General features: G+C 38.0%; 1 protein-coding gene across 6 annotated transcripts in view; it reads right to left on the reverse strand.

The window, feature by feature from the left end:
* Nucleotides 1-15,856, reverse strand: part of MYRIP (myosin VIIA and Rab interacting protein) — a 340,631-nt gene that overhangs the window by 217,009 nt on the left and 107,766 nt on the right. For 5 of the 6 annotated variants that reach the window (XM_080382636.1, XM_080382638.1, XM_080382639.1 and 2 more), the window contains exon 2: nucleotides 7,039-7,188. The exons of the other annotated variant lie outside the window; for it this stretch is intronic. In XM_080382636.1, the coding sequence (XP_080238762.1) occupies nucleotides 7,039-7,148 (110 nt within the window). In that variant the 5' untranslated portion in view covers nucleotides 7,149-7,188. The remainder of the gene's footprint in view (nucleotides 1-7,038; nucleotides 7,189-15,856) is intronic. 6 annotated transcript variants of the gene reach the window in all.

Raw genomic sequence — 15,856 nt, forward strand, 5'->3', positions numbered from 1 at the left:
TAGACATACTCACTCCTTGTAGCTCAACTATGGCTGTTAATTTGATTAGTCATAACCCATGACAAAAGACCAAATTACTACAAAAAAGCCTGGGGTTTTGTATAACATTTTTTTTTTATAACATCTCCTCAACATACTGCTTCTGTTAAATACTTACCCACAGGTCATGCAAGTTTGGCACAGTGTATATGGGCTGTACTTCAGCTAAATCTTCCATGGCCTGTCCAGTTTTGAAAACGTTAACTGTAGACATTTCTTTCTACGCAAATTTCTCTGATACTCCCTATAGTTAGGTGCCTTTTTTTTTTTTTTTTTTTTTTTTTTGCACTTTTTCATAAGCCTCATCTCTCATGTTTCTTCATGCTTGGTTCACCAGCATTTCCTCTGAGTTGAAACTGCATTTGGAAATACATTTTTAAAAAGCCAAAACTCACATCTGGAATTGCCTGTATTAAAATTAGAGAATGACAGTTTGAGGAATGAGGTCCTGCTTTTGCCAAAGAACTTACTGAAAAGTTCCATCTAGGTTTCCCTTAAAGCATCTATATGGCATTCAAATGACAGGGACAGTCAGAGTGGGTTCCCATTATAGTCAATAGTCAAAAGTATGCACAACCAAGATGCACAGAACTGTTTTTAGAGGCACCTAAGCATAAGCTACTCTTCAGAAGTAGCCTAGCATTTTTCCCTCTATTAGGCAGAAAAAATTTGGACCCAAACCTTTAACTTAAACAGCTGAAAGTTCTTTGCTTCTAATGCCAGACTTTTTCCAGTGCCCCAATTTCTTTCTTGTAAGACATCAACTAAATCCCACCTTCTTGTCCACTGTTCTCGCCTTCTCTGCTTATAGGTGGAACAGCGACCAACACAGACAGCAGAACCTACACACTAATTTTGCACCAGGACCCTGTGGCGTTAGAGCAGAGAGTTTTGTGCAAATCACAGAACGACAGACTAAATGCTGTTGCACTGCACATGATGTGGCATGTTGTATCACTGCTAAGATACTACTTCCTTGTCCAACCCCAACACAGCATTATTGGATAGCACACAGCATACCTAGATCAATGATTCTTGAAATTAGTGATGAGTAACAGTTTCTAATTGGTTTTAAAGGGCATCCTTACTGACTCTGCAGCAAACCCAACCATTAGCTGTCTGGCTTTCACGCAGAATTCATCCAGGTCACTACTTTTTGATAAGCAATTTATCCTGACCTGAGAATACAGCTAAGGTCTATCTGTTAAAATATTAAACACTGCTGTTGAGAGAGGACTACACAGTAACAGTGTAAAGCACCTAGTACAGAAATGAAGTTACTGACAACTCTTTATCCTGACAGCCTGCACGAGCCAGGAAACAAGTTCTTTGCATCTTGAAACAGTATATAACAAAATTGGTGATAATCTATAAATAAAGATGTCTTGGCCTTAATTATGTTAATGAACCCTTAATTCCAGGAGACAGCTGTACTGCCCTAGATATATTTTAATCTTGTTTTATAAGCCAAAGCAGCAGAAAAATAACATAGTAAGTTGCAATTATGATTCTGATGAATCATTCATTGCACTCAAAAATAAGTTTAGACACAAGTGCTAAATTTATGATGGCTCAGCAGAGCTTTACACTGGAAAAGTACGTTGCTGTGTTAACGTGGGAATCACAAAGAGCACTTTTCTCAGAGAAGGAATAAACCGTTCTAAGACCTTTTATCACAGGGAGAGAATACATGTGCCAGGACAGCCCATAAAGAAATGCTACCTATTCTCCTTAGCACAGCATGGCCTTACTCTCAAGCCTCACGGGTAAAAGCAGGGATATGTAGTGGTATGTTACAGCCTCCTCCAGATCCCTTGAGGAGTTAACGAGCAGACACAGGAACTAGAATGCTGGCTACTTGCTGCAAAAAAAAAATAATCAGAGTAATGGACAGGAATGCTCCTTGTGCTCTCCCCACACTGTCCATCAGTGAAGAGCAAGCAGGATGACCTTATGAAATCACTTGGAGCAACAAGGTATTCATCAGAGAAGTTCATCTGCTGGAACTCTGCAGCCTGTGGAGATGAGAACAATCTCCCATTCCTTCCCTACCAGGAAAACAGCTTTAAAATAGTTCCGTTTGGAAGCAAGGAAAAGAGGGAAGACAATTGGTTTGGGTTGGTTTTTTGCATCAAATACCTTAAAACAAACAAGCCTGCCACAGGAAGGAAGAACAAGATATGCAGAATCAACAGATAGCTATCCAAATGTCGGACTTGGCGTCTGCCAGTTTGATATGACTCACACAGACAATATTTCAATTAACAGAGGTTGGAAGGAGTTTAATATTTTAGCCACTACAAGACCCATGCCACATACTGTAAATACACTTAAGTCTACTACAGTCTGACGTGCAAAAGCATCAAACTGAATTCTGGGTTATGTCAGGTATGAGAATTTGTTTCTTAAGAAGCCTCTTCAGGAGTCTACTCATGCCACAATGGGCTACAACTCAAAATGAGCAGAAAGGAAAAAAAAAAACAACACAGGGAAAAGCAACTCTCAATTTAAAACATCTAATCACCTTCTACACAAGGCCCTATCCTAGTCCCTTACCAATTCTTTGGCTAAAAGAAAATCAGACCAACCAGAGTGAAGAGGGCCCTCCACAGTGAGGATACATATCTCATTTTTTTCTGCAAATAAAGCACTTCTGAAGATTTGCTCAATCACTGCAGTTTGTCTTTATCACAACTCAAAACACGACTGCATAAAGACAACAAAGTTGATATTCAGCAACCCAGCTATGAAAGACACATCAGGCAAGACGTGGTGATGTTTTTGCCTGTGGGTGGCAGTCAACTCTCAACACTTCCCTGGTGCTGTTTCAGTGACCCCATGTAACCATATTAATCAATTAACACGTTGTGATCACACGTCCACGTGGCAGCAGAAGGTCAGTAATTTTCCCTTGTAAATAGATTTTTTCCCCGGTGATTACAGCAGTTCTATTAAACAAAAGAGAATCATGTCCCCTGCAAAGAAACATATTTCATCCCTGCCCGATACAAGTTTCTCAGGTTTATCACTAGAATACCACCACACAAATGGCTAATTCAGCATTCAATATGGTGATGGAAACATTGGTTTGCCAGTGGTTATAGGAAGATGGCTTAAATTGCTTAGGCCATGGCGTCCTAAAGTAAAGTAGCTGCTGACAGGTAAAGCATCTGTTCTCTTGGCAGCTGATCAGCACTGAGGTCCCTTCTGTCAAACCCCTTTCCCAGCCTTCTAACTTTTCTTCCTTTGCAGTCCTTCTGAATGTTAAAGTAAGTGTCAGGACAGCCATCTTTTAACCTGTCTACATGGCTAAAACTTAACAGGTTGGGAACATCTACCACAGTAACATGATCCATCAGGGCTTTTTTCTATAAAATGGTGATTTCATTTATTTAAAACACCCTGACTTCTCAGCATTCCTGACCCAAAACAAACGGACAAGCATGTTTATAGATACAGGGGTATCTGTAAAAACACAACCAAAGGGGGAACTGATTTTGCCAACAGCAGAGGAGAATAAATAATGACACATTTAGACAGCCAGGAAAATGGAATGCACAGGTAGTAAACGGAAAAAATATAAAAGGCAGCAGTCTCATTACATAAACAGATGTGTAAATGAGACTTATCTCAAACGCACATTTGGCCTTGTAAGCTCTCCTGCCATTTCTTTCTAAAAAAAAATAAAAACCCCCAAAACTCACAAACTGCAGATAAAAGGTGTTATACATAGCAAAATGTTAGAAGTTCAATCCTCAAAGCAGTCCAGTCTTCCCCATTGCTGACATTCTGCAGCTAAGTCTGAAATTCAAGATTAAGAAAATAAATTTGTCCATGAGAACACAAACCATTAGTGTGTCCAGTCAACTTGCTCAAGAAGCCAGCTACGATTGCTAGTGTCCCAGTAGCCCAGAGACAGCCTGCAGAGCTTCTGTGGTGACTTACACAAGGCTGTACTACCACAGCCTAGTCCTGAGCACCCATGCCACTCAATCACCTTCCTAATTATGCCAGACCTGCCTGGTTTGCCTGCTTCAACTGCTTCACAGAAAACCAAGCCCATCTATTTACAAGTCTGTGTTAAAATTTTAGCATCAAAGACTCTGGATGATTACACTAACATTGGACTAAATAATAACATAATACTACTGCCAAAGAACAAAACCAACACATAATTAAAATATAAAGATTATGGGTGAATAAGCAACAAAGAACAGTAAATATTATTAATCTGATAACAGGCTAAGAGCCATAGCAAAAAAGAAACTGAACCAATATGAAGCAGTAAGACATAATAAATCAACCACACTAATTGCTAACTATTTACATACAGTTATCTTATTGTTATCTTACCATTTTTAGTCAACTAATTTTTTCACAAGACATACAAGAGCAGCCTGTCTGATAACACTAGCATAAAGTTGGGAGAAAGATTTTAATTAGAGAACCACTGCTAAAAATTCTCACTGCAGAGAGATTCAAAACAGCTTTGCAGCAGAAAATGCAGATGATCAGTATGGCTTTTCTCCACACATTATGTCATTTTGTGTACAGAATATGGAAAAACCAATTAACAAGGCATTGGTGTATTAGCTCTAAAACAGTTGCCATTTTAATTTACTACCTTAAAAACATTTATTAGGAGTGAAGATAAACTTAATTTCTTTAGTGTGTTCATTAAGTCTTCAGCTTCTGCTAGCAAAGCAAAATTGAAGCCATCAGCCACTTACAGTTTTCTTAGCTTTCACTGTTCTCCTGATATAGTGGAAATCTGTCATATGTTCCCTTAAGTAGTTCTTGATCTTTAGAAATAATTGCTATCAATGGGAATAATCCCAGAGAGAGATCTGGGAAACAGCTTCTTACAGCTTTGTGGGGAGTAACACCCAAAAATAAAACTATTTATGGTATGAAGAATTATACAGAAACCCTATTTTAAGAAGGTATCACACACAGAAGTTCCAACAGTTCCATCCAAAGACTAATGTTACTACCTGGAATTAATTACAAGGAGGAAGGAATTACCCTCAGATATAACCTGGTTCTGAATTCATTAGCAGCAGTCTAATATATAAACAATATATGCCAGTTTCTTGTATTAAACAAGACTGCTTGACAATATGTCTGAAGTGAAACTATATTGTAGACTTTGCCAGTTGGTAACTTTCTAAATACAAATGCAATAGGCCATCAAAGCAGACACAGGAACTAATCTACTTTCTTACAGGCTGCAAATCTAATCTATAGCAAGGTCTACGTTTCTTATATAATTACATTTTCTATTACATCGTAAGACAAAAAGATATGCTGCTACATCCTTCCTTGTAACTCTGCCATTTGAAAAAAAAAAAAAAGGTCATAGCTTTTAAGCTTTGAACTTCACTAGCAATATTTAAGGCCATTAAAATTACTTACATTCCTATCATAAATATCAGCCTAAATTTCAGAACTTTGACTTTGTCAGTACAGATCATTATTTGCAGCAGTTCAACATACTTTGATACTTGCAGAAGGCATGAACTACAAGAGAAAAAAATGTACCTACTCATATATAAGCTGAGTTTAGCACATGTGTTTTTCCTATCTTTCCAGTGTTTTATCCCCCTCCTCACAACAGTTTTCCAGTTACCAAGTCTCATGGACAACTTCAGCAGCAAAACAGTAAAACACAAACACCAGAAAAAAAATCTATCTATCCAGGCTTTCCAATCAATTTTCTGCAGGCATGCTTTACATCCTTCCCCCTCCTTCTCTCATTAGATGCCCTAGCACTTCCCAACTGTGACATGCTTGCTCCAGTAAGATATAACCCGTCACGTAAAAAAGTAAGAGAAAGCACCCACACTCACTCTCCTTAAATTGTTTCTAGAATCAATTGGTTGTGAATCTCTTGGTTCTAGAATCTCTTTTGTTGTGAAAGATTACCAACAGCAACCAGTACAACCCATGGCAAAACACACACAGACACAAAAATAATCTACATGCCATCCTCATCCAGTCTTTTCTCCCTGCAGCAAGCTTGCGCTACCAAGCCATGCAAGAGCTTGTACAGCATGCTGAAACTGAATTAAGCCAATGCCACAAGCCTTCTTTCTTGTTCCTAATGTTCCAAGTAGTTTCAGAAAATAGTAACAGAAAATTGACAGAGACAGGATGCTTCTCAGTTCCAACTGCACATAAAATATATGCCTAGTTTTGTGTTTATTTCAGTCATCTTCCTGCCCTGTTGACTTCAGCTTGATATTAAATGATAAAAAAAACAGATGATGCTTGTGATACTAGTAGTACGGTAAGAGAAAGTGTGTTTGTCAGTTATAGATAGAGACTTCACACTATTCTGGAGAATAAAGATGTGTCCAAAGAAGGTAATAAAAAAATCAGACATAATAATTCAAGAAAATATTGTTGAAACTACAAGAAACACATTGCATCTACCAATTCAGGTGTCTGTCAGTAGTTCCCTTGTCACATAGCAAAGTTCCTGGGCTGAGAAAGTTACCTTGCAACAAATTCCATTTGTTTTCTTCCAGGTTGTTTCTGCTTGCAATCATTTTGTACAACAGAATACTGAAAGCAAAGATAACTTCTCAATACAAAGGATAATATGTCCCATTGATTATTTCAGGGGAGGGAGATGGGCTTAATTTCTTCACCTTCACATGTCTGCATATAGACAAGGTTTCTGAATAAAAGAAAAGGAACAGACTACAGAAAGCAAAAAATTCTCCCAGGATAATCTTAGTCTCTACCCAGGTGATATACACAGATTATTTAGAGGCCACTGTTGTGGTTTAGGCCAGGATAGACTAAACACAGAAGTGAATTACTATGCAATAACTGAATTCATGTGGAAGAGTCTGGATCTTTATTGCCTCTGGGATAGGAATGATTATTAATGCATAGAACACCACAACAAGAGCTGTGTTCTCCAGCTTACCCCACAGACAGTTTATAACAATCCAAAGAGACCAACATTTTTAATCATTATTTTAGACTTACCTCAGCCTTTCTTCTTCTTTCTTACGAAGGCTGAAATCTCGTTGAACCACCTGGAGCACATGCTCTGCTTCTTCATCAGTCAAGCCAGAAAGATCCAGTTTTCTCCCCATTGTATACTCTGTCCTGGATATAACTAACTATGAGGAATATCTGAAAGCAGAAACAATAAAAAAAAAGTAACATAAATTTAAAGCACTGACACTTCTCCCAAGTGTGTTGAAATGACAGGCACATCTGCCCAACAATTAGAAAGTTGCTGCCATAAACATCAGAGAAGAAAATCACAGAATCATTTAGGTTGGAAAAAACCCCTTAAGATCATTGAATCCAATGATTAACCTAGCACTGCTGAGTCTACCACTAAACCATGTCCCTAATCACCACCATCTACAGGTTTTTTTAATAACTCCAGGGACTGTGACTCAACCATTGCCCTGGGCAGCCTGTTCCAATGCTTGTCAACCCTTTCAGTGAAGAAATTTTTTCTAATATCCAATCTAAATCGCCCCTGGCACAACTTGAATGATTCATTTTAGGATTATTTTTCAAGTTCCATGCACTGAAAGCAAACACGCCCAATTTAAAAATAAATGCAAAAGATAAATTATCTAGGATATTAAATAATATTGCGGGAAGATCTCAGTGTTGTCCTCCACAAGAAAAAACACACTAACTCAGGTGAAATCGGGTTTAGGCATTTCTTATGATTTTATGCCATGAGTTTACAAAACTTTGCAAAACACAATCCCTGCGACTGTGTATGAACCAAAAACATACTCTCCTGTAACACTCAAAAATATTTTGTACTACCAACTAAGAAACCTGGAACTATTTTAAGGGACCATAAAAAAAAAAAAAAAAGTAAGCATATACCTTTCAAACATTTCCCAGACTGACTGGAAAAAGATTTAGATGTCACCACAATATCATTATTCCCCCTTTCTGTGAAGAACAACGGAGGCGAAAAAGTAGTAGTCAGCCTTATGAAGAAGGTTATAAAGTTTGAACTAGAGCTTGGTCCACTTATTAATGAATTATCATAAATTTGTTCCAGTTTATTTTCATGTGACTTATTAATTTTGTTGAATTCCACTAAATTTAGCTCTTAATTTCTGTAATTTGATTTATGTAATTATTTGGGCAATCATAAAGATGTCCATCTCCACATTGAGTTACAGTTCCCAAAATATCACACAGTTTTTTCAGCTCTCTTATGAGCTCCTAGAAATGTACATAATAATTACGAACACACAGAAGTTATCACATTATACCAAAGAGGCATCTATTACTGCCTCTTCATCCATGTTAAGTGTCAACTGAATGATACTATGTGAAATACAAACTGGTTCTGTCTCAGAAAAACACCTCTAAGCAATACTGCTATGGCATACAATTAAGTGCTCCAAATAGAAGGGGGGGGGGGGGGGAGGGGGCAGGAAACTAACACTATTTTCTAAACTTAACAATTAATTTGCTACTTAGATGATGATGGGGGATGTGGTTGGTTATTTTTTGTTGCATTTGTTTGGGGGTTTGGGTGAGGTTTATTATACAATATTTACCTTCCTCCAACCATCTGGTTACAGGTCCTCAAACAAACAAAAAAAAAAAGCAACACCACATGGAACTAGGGTGTTGCTCTTTTTTTTTTTTTCTTTTGGTTAGACTATCAAAGTTTAGAACATACTCTTCATTCAAAGAAACAACACTTCAACAAAAACAAGCCAACAAAACCAAGCAGATGGGATAGAAGCTTAGGTGAAATAAAGATGGCAAGATTCCCCCAGTGAGACACCTGCTTATCACACAGCTAACAAAGGACACAATGGAACAGCATGTTCTGGTTTGACTCTACAGGTCTGCTAAGGAAGTTGAAAAGGAGTATCAACAATGAGTTAATAAAGGCTATAAAAATGTACTTCTAAATAAAATTACCCCCATTTTTGTAGAAAGATGTGTCACAAAACCAAAACTATACATAGTCTTCACTAATCCCACTTGCAAGGCCCAGAACATACGTTAAAATTGAAGGCTGGCTAAAATATAGTGAGGAACGACTGGCAAGACTTTCTTCCATCCCACATGCACATGTAAGTCTTTCTGACATTTTCACCAGAATGTTAAGAATTTCCCCTGTACTTTCATCTACAGTCCTTGTACCAAAGCCTTGCTGGGCACAAGCAAGCACAAGAAATGGCGAGGCAGGGCTTACTGAGGGTATGCTTATACATTGCAGCTCAGAGACAGAGTAAGCAGTGCCCTGGGACATGTTCTTCTGTTCAGGCTTTGGGATACCTGTCCAGCTCTTCCCTCCCAAAGCACTTCAAGTGCAAAGGCCTCTCTGACTTTCTAAAAGCACAGAAGGGCTTCACTTCAGGAAAGGCACACCCACAGGGAAATAAGTAGAACTTTTCCAATTAACTTTTTTCACACCCATACACTTCACGGGAGAACACACAGGATATAAACTAAAAGGAAATAAAACTATTTTAAGCAATTGCTGGAGCCAGTAGACATGCCTCCATGGTAGGGCCACAGTGGTTCAAGACACAAAATGATGAAGATACTAGGAGATCAGAGATGCCATTCCAGTTGTTCTCAAGCATCAAATTAACAACTGTAATTAACAATGTCATAATAAGTTCTCTCTTCAAGTCTTCATCAAAATGCTTTTGGAAACGTTGTCAACATTAGCACTGTTTTTCATACATACAATCTGTGGTTCCCTGGTAAAGAACACTATCCCTTTGATTCAGCCACCACTGCTGACTGTGAGCATATATTCAAAGGGGGAAATTTACCCCTAAATCTGGGGTTAACTGGACCCCCATCCAGTTACCAGAGGTAATGTCACTACCTCTGATTTTTTGGGCGTTGGCAAAGGCTTAATTTCAAATATACATATATTTTAAAATCAGCATTGACTTTAATTTTTGTTTTTCATGTGGTTTATTTACCTATAAGACTCTCAGTCTGCATTCTAATATTACATTAACCTCTAAGGAACTTGTGTGGTTTTTCCCAGGAAATAATTTTTCATCACATTACTAAATCACCTCTGATCTGGGAGTATCACAGCAGTTTATAAATATTTATAAACAATGCTCAAATGTCCTTTTTTCAGTAGATCTCGATTACACATTTTGGAAAGACACAAAGGCAAATCCTCTAGAGGAAGTGTAACAAGCTACATTTGGGGGGGCAAGGGGAGACAACAAAATAGTTTTGCAGCCTAAAATAACTTCTGGCCTCAACTGAAATAACTTAAATGAGGATGTTCAGGTGTTTGCCTTAATGAGTAAACACTTCTTTGCTAAATCTCAAACCCAATACAAAATCTAAGCTTTCAGAGATGTTACAAGGAATAATATGGTTCCCTAAACTCCTGCTCAACAAATTAACACACTTAACAGGAAAGCCTAGGCTTACAATACATGATTAAGCATTGTTTGAGTAATACTCTAATCTTAATACTTCTTACAGTCTGTTTTAAATCCAATTAAAACTTCGACATTTAATTTTTTTTTTACTTTAACCTTTACAAAACAAAACTCCAAAAAAACAACCACAAACACCCCCCACAGAAGAACAAGCAAATAAAATGTTTTTCAAGAAACGTAAGCAATGCTTCTGAATTTTAAAATGAACAAGAGCACCAACACCAGAAATGAGGGCAAGTAGTGTATTTCCTAGTCACTCACATGATAGCTAAGCTCCTTGTACCTGCAGTCTCAGCAGAAGATTAGCATTACAGACAGGAAGGTGGGGAGAAAACTCACAAACTTTTTAATTTTTTAAATTACCAACTAACATTTAAAACAGATTCTCTCCTTGACAAAGAGCCACATTATAAAGCTAATTATGCAAGTGCTCATACCAAGTATAGTACAACACAGACATCTTAGCTTTATGCTGTAGCAAAGAAAACACAAGCAAGGCTGCATCTGGAGTGCTGCATCCAATTTGCACTCCCCAGTGCAAGAAAGATACAGACTTATGGGAGTAAGTCCAGCTCAAGGCCATGAAAATGATTAAGGGACTGGAGCATCTTTCACAAGAGGAGATGCTGGGAACACTAGGACAGCTCAGCCTGGAGAAGAGAAGGCTCAGGGGTGATGAGCTTTACAGTGTGTATCTGGAAGAGATCCCTCCAATAACCTGGCACTATAAACAAGAATATCCTAAAATTCTTTCAATTTCTGAGTGAAATTTTTGATCAAGATTTCACCTGTTTGCACAACACAGAATTATTTTTGCTTTAAAATGCTACTCCTGTGCACTGATGAAACCAATATCAAAGACTCCAACCCCGCTATTTGCAACTGAAATATTTCTATAGAATACCTTTTCCTCAAATGCTCTCAGCTTTAGAGTCACCAAACTAAACACCAAAGCTTTTATACTCTGTTCTGCTAGTCTACCACTTCTAGTATTTTCCAAGTAGGAAATCAAGAAAAAAAATCCTAGTAATTGTATCCTTGCTCTGTCACCAACAAACTCATCTTTACTTCTTTCAGTAGTCTGTCAAGACCTAAATAATACTGTTCAATCCATCTTGTCATTATACTTCGGCATTTGACCAACTTTTGCAGAAGTCTTTAGTACCTTAAGAAATCCTTTCTATAATCTTATTGGTGAATATTTTGCCCTTTTAAATCATACAAGATAGTCACCTTTCTATGCCAAAAAGGAAGACAAGCACTTAGTCCACAACAGAGCTCCTCCACCACAGTTCATAATTTAATAAGTTTTGTTCATTGAACCTCCAAAAGAAGGGATTGCACTGTCAGCACAAGTTAATTATGCTGAGTTTTTTAATGTAAATGTCACAATACCTATCATATATTCATTATATAATGTCACATTAGTGACAAAAATGAGGTCTGAGTGTTGAAAGCGTAAAGGGGATTCCTGTGTTTTGAATTGTCAACACACTTGAACAGAACAGACTTTAGCCAAAAGACAACATTTAGAGAACACTACTGTCTAAAGTAATTTCTACTACAGCTAGCACATCACTAAGTCTAAAATCAGGCAAAATTAACATTGTTTACAAATTCCTTAATGTTTTTTAACCTCCAAGAAAGTCTAGAAGCTGCATTAAACAACACTGTGGATATTCTTCCCTTTTCACTGGAAATAAACTTAAGTCCCAAAATAACAAGAGGGAAAATACAGTCATCAGAAACACAAAGCCACCTATTTGGGTGAAAAATTAAGCATGGCTCAACTGACTTCAACACAAGGACTTGTATTTGGTGTGCCACATTTTAAATGAGATGCAAAACAAGATCTCAAAGAGGATGCTATTCTTTGCACCCACACCAATTTCAGCTGAGATTTACTACACGTATTTCCTGGTCTATAGCCAAAGCAGAAAATTATCTTTCTTTCAGCCTAGTACTGATTTTATGTGAGATTTGTTTAGAAAACCAAACAGATTGCAAGTTTCTGAGCAAAGTTAAGTTGATTTCACTGGAAGGGTGCATGGGAGGGGGGTGAAGCAGCAGGTTTTTAGAAGAGCCATGAAGTTTACTTGGTTCTTTCTAGGAGAAATCTTCCCTATTAATGCAAATTACTGCAATAACTGTGTGCACTTCTTGTCTAGAAGACTGCCAGATATACTATAATGGGGGACACTGTAGATCTTAAAGGTCAAAGGTTAATACTGTATGGTTTTAAATGTAAATCTATTTAGGAAATAAATAATTTTGCAGACTTCTTGCTTCTATATTTTACATCATTTTAAGTACTGAATATGAAATAGCAGAAGTAGAAAAGCCCCACTAAAGTCACATTTTATTTCAAAATGGCACATCTCACCTAAAAATGGCTCTCCCCCAGAAGCAGAACACAGCATATTAAATTGTTTCTAAAAAGCAGAAGCAATTTTATTTAAATAGCAAAAAAGCTCTTTTTACAGAAAAGACTAAAGAATATACCAAAGGACTTTATTTCTGTCATCTACCTTTCACAGATTAAAGTAAAAAGTCAATCCTAACAATAAGTCATGACCACTTTATACCTATGTATCAAGCCTACAACAGATACACAAGTATAAATCCCATTGGGAATTAAAACTGAGATAAAACCCCCAAATTCGTTGACTAGAATAATCTTTTCACTGGTTACAGCGAACTCTTACAGAAAGGCTTACCCAGAATTTGGCCCTTACAGCTGCTAAAGATCGTAGGTCACCTGGCACACACTATTAGCATGCATTTCACTCCGCTGGCTTTCTAGTTACCGTACACTCTCATTTTACTTCAGTCTCATTTTCCATTGTTTATGCTGAACTTAGGCAAATCATGTTCAGCTCTATTTTCTCTATTTAGTAGCAACTGCCTTTTGGAAGAATGCGTAGTCAAGATGATGGGTCTGACAGTATTCTGATTGTGTGAGACTGACTGTTTTCCTTCCTGAAACGAGAAAGACAGCTTGGAGAAAAAGACAAAACAGGAGCAGTAACACACTGACACGCAATCGTACCTTGGATGAACGAAGGCACATGGAAAAGCAGCTACTCTAAAGCATGAAACACAGCTCATGACTGTAATGGACTGTCAACCAACCCCAAGGTGAACCATCACAGGTCAGAAAGAAAGCGAGCACATGCACATAGAGCTTGCAACTGATGCAATCTGAAATCTTGCACATCTTGTGTGTACAGACCGCAAGGGCTTCCCTTTGGATGCCCAACTTAGCAAAGCAGGGCTCAGAGATTACCGCTGTGTACTCAGGCTCCCTGCACAGAGAAAACAGCAGCCGCTGAACAGTTATGCCCCTTCTTCCACCTTTCCATCAAAAGCCAAACCAGAACGCAGCTGGCAAATCAGACTTCACACTGTATAAGCATGAGCCTGTATGAAGAAAATACTAAACAAAAAGCTCATTTGTATTCCTACCTCTCTCCTCAGCCTTAGCTCAAGAGTGAAGACTGCAAAAAGACATTCACCCACCTGTCTTGCACTACACAGGCCACTTCTTTCTCCCAAGACATCTGTCAGTCTCACCATTTCACAATCAGTGGCCCTCAAATGAGCTACACACATTGAAAGGAGATGAAAGAAATAGCAAATCCTTCTCTGTTCCTTGAAAGAATTGATGGCAGTTTCTGTCTCATTTTAAGAGGCAGGCAGAGAAGGGAGTACTCACTTTACCTGTGTAACAGCAATATGTGCACCCAGGAAAAGGCTCGGGTTCAATGCTATGTTAAGCCTAGGAAGCTCCAGCATTTATCTCCCTCCTTGTGGAAGAGCATGTGAGAGAAAACAACTCAGGATATTCCTGTGCTCAGATGTCAACGTCCTGTTTTCCCACACAGATCAAAGAAACTGAAGGATACAGAAGGTCCACTACCATATGAAAGCTGCAGAGCAGCATGTGACAAGTAAGCTTTCTAAAGCTAAACATCTTCTCGAGTACCACAGCAGTCACTATTTAGAAGACTAGCTAGAGAGGCATATCCTACAGCTAAAATCAACAAACTAACCCAGAAAACATCAGTTCACCAAGATAACTCTTGCAAGTTCAAGATGCCAAAGCATCACTACTATGTAAAGTGGTGGCAATGTTTCTCATGAGTTATTCATACCTTTAATGTGGGGAAGAACACACCGAGAGAAAAAGTGAAGTTTTTATAGAACCTCAAACAGCTCCAAAAGCACTACACATTTTAATCTGCATATAAATTTTATTTTCAATCTCAATAATACAGGCAAAAGTGTTATGATAAATTAAGAATCTTATCATAACTTGAATGCCATATTGGATCAACCCATGCAAACTACAGCGGTAAACAGTTAAGTGGACTGCTTGACTGCTACCAAAATATCCATAATATAGAATCCAATATGCAAACATACTACAAGCATACTTAAAATATACTACACAATAAAAAGATTTTTTCCCCCACAACATGTTGCACTAATTGATACCCTGTATCCTTCTTACTAAATATCACTCATCACCATATCCTTATGTTTGATCCAAGAACTAACCTTTGATTGAGAGACTATTTCTGCAAGACTGGGACAGAGACAGAAATTATATTTTGAGAGATAAGAAAATGCTTCCAACAGCAGTTGCCACAAAGAGGCAGTATTCTGCAGTGCTGCCAGATGTGAAAAAAATTAATACAGTAAAACACTGTTAATTCAAACCGCTGACAGGAACCCTCACTGCAAATTACTGGATTTTACAGATTACCAAGTAAATGAAAAAAAAAAATCAAAACAAAAAAAAAATAATTTCATAAGACTGTGCCTTCCACATTCACTCTGACATCTGCAAAGCGCTTCTAACCCTGATTTATGCTGGAACAAGCAAGAATCGTAAGAGATACAATAATGGCATCTGTAAATCCACATGTCCCATTTTACTGAGACTTTGTGATGAGCTGTAGTTGGCTGACACACAACTTACACCCCATGCACGGAAAAAAGGGTTTCAGAAGCAAGTTGCCTTTGAATTGTTTAGATAAGCATTTGTTAAGAGACATAAAACAAGACTAAAATAGAGCCAGAGCTGTAGAAAGCCTCTGAAAACCCTAGTAGTTGGGTTAATCTGTCAGGTGGGGGAGTTAATGGATTAGTTTGTTGACACTGGGACCTACTCTATGCTTAAAAGAGGCTCTGTTTTGGACCTGAGCTTGACTACTTTTTCTGTGTTGACACTGCACAACATGGATATGATCTGAGCTCTGGCCAACTAACACAAACCTGAAGTTCTGGATCCCAAGTTTATACAAACAAGGAACATTTACATTCAAGCACAAGACACAGTCAGGCACTTTCTGGAGTTCAAAGGCCAGCCTCAC

This window comes from Falco punctatus (assembly GCF_963210335.1).
Source record: "Falco punctatus genome assembly, chromosome: 4".
Taxonomy (NCBI): Eukaryota; Metazoa; Chordata; class Aves; order Falconiformes; family Falconidae; genus Falco; species Falco punctatus.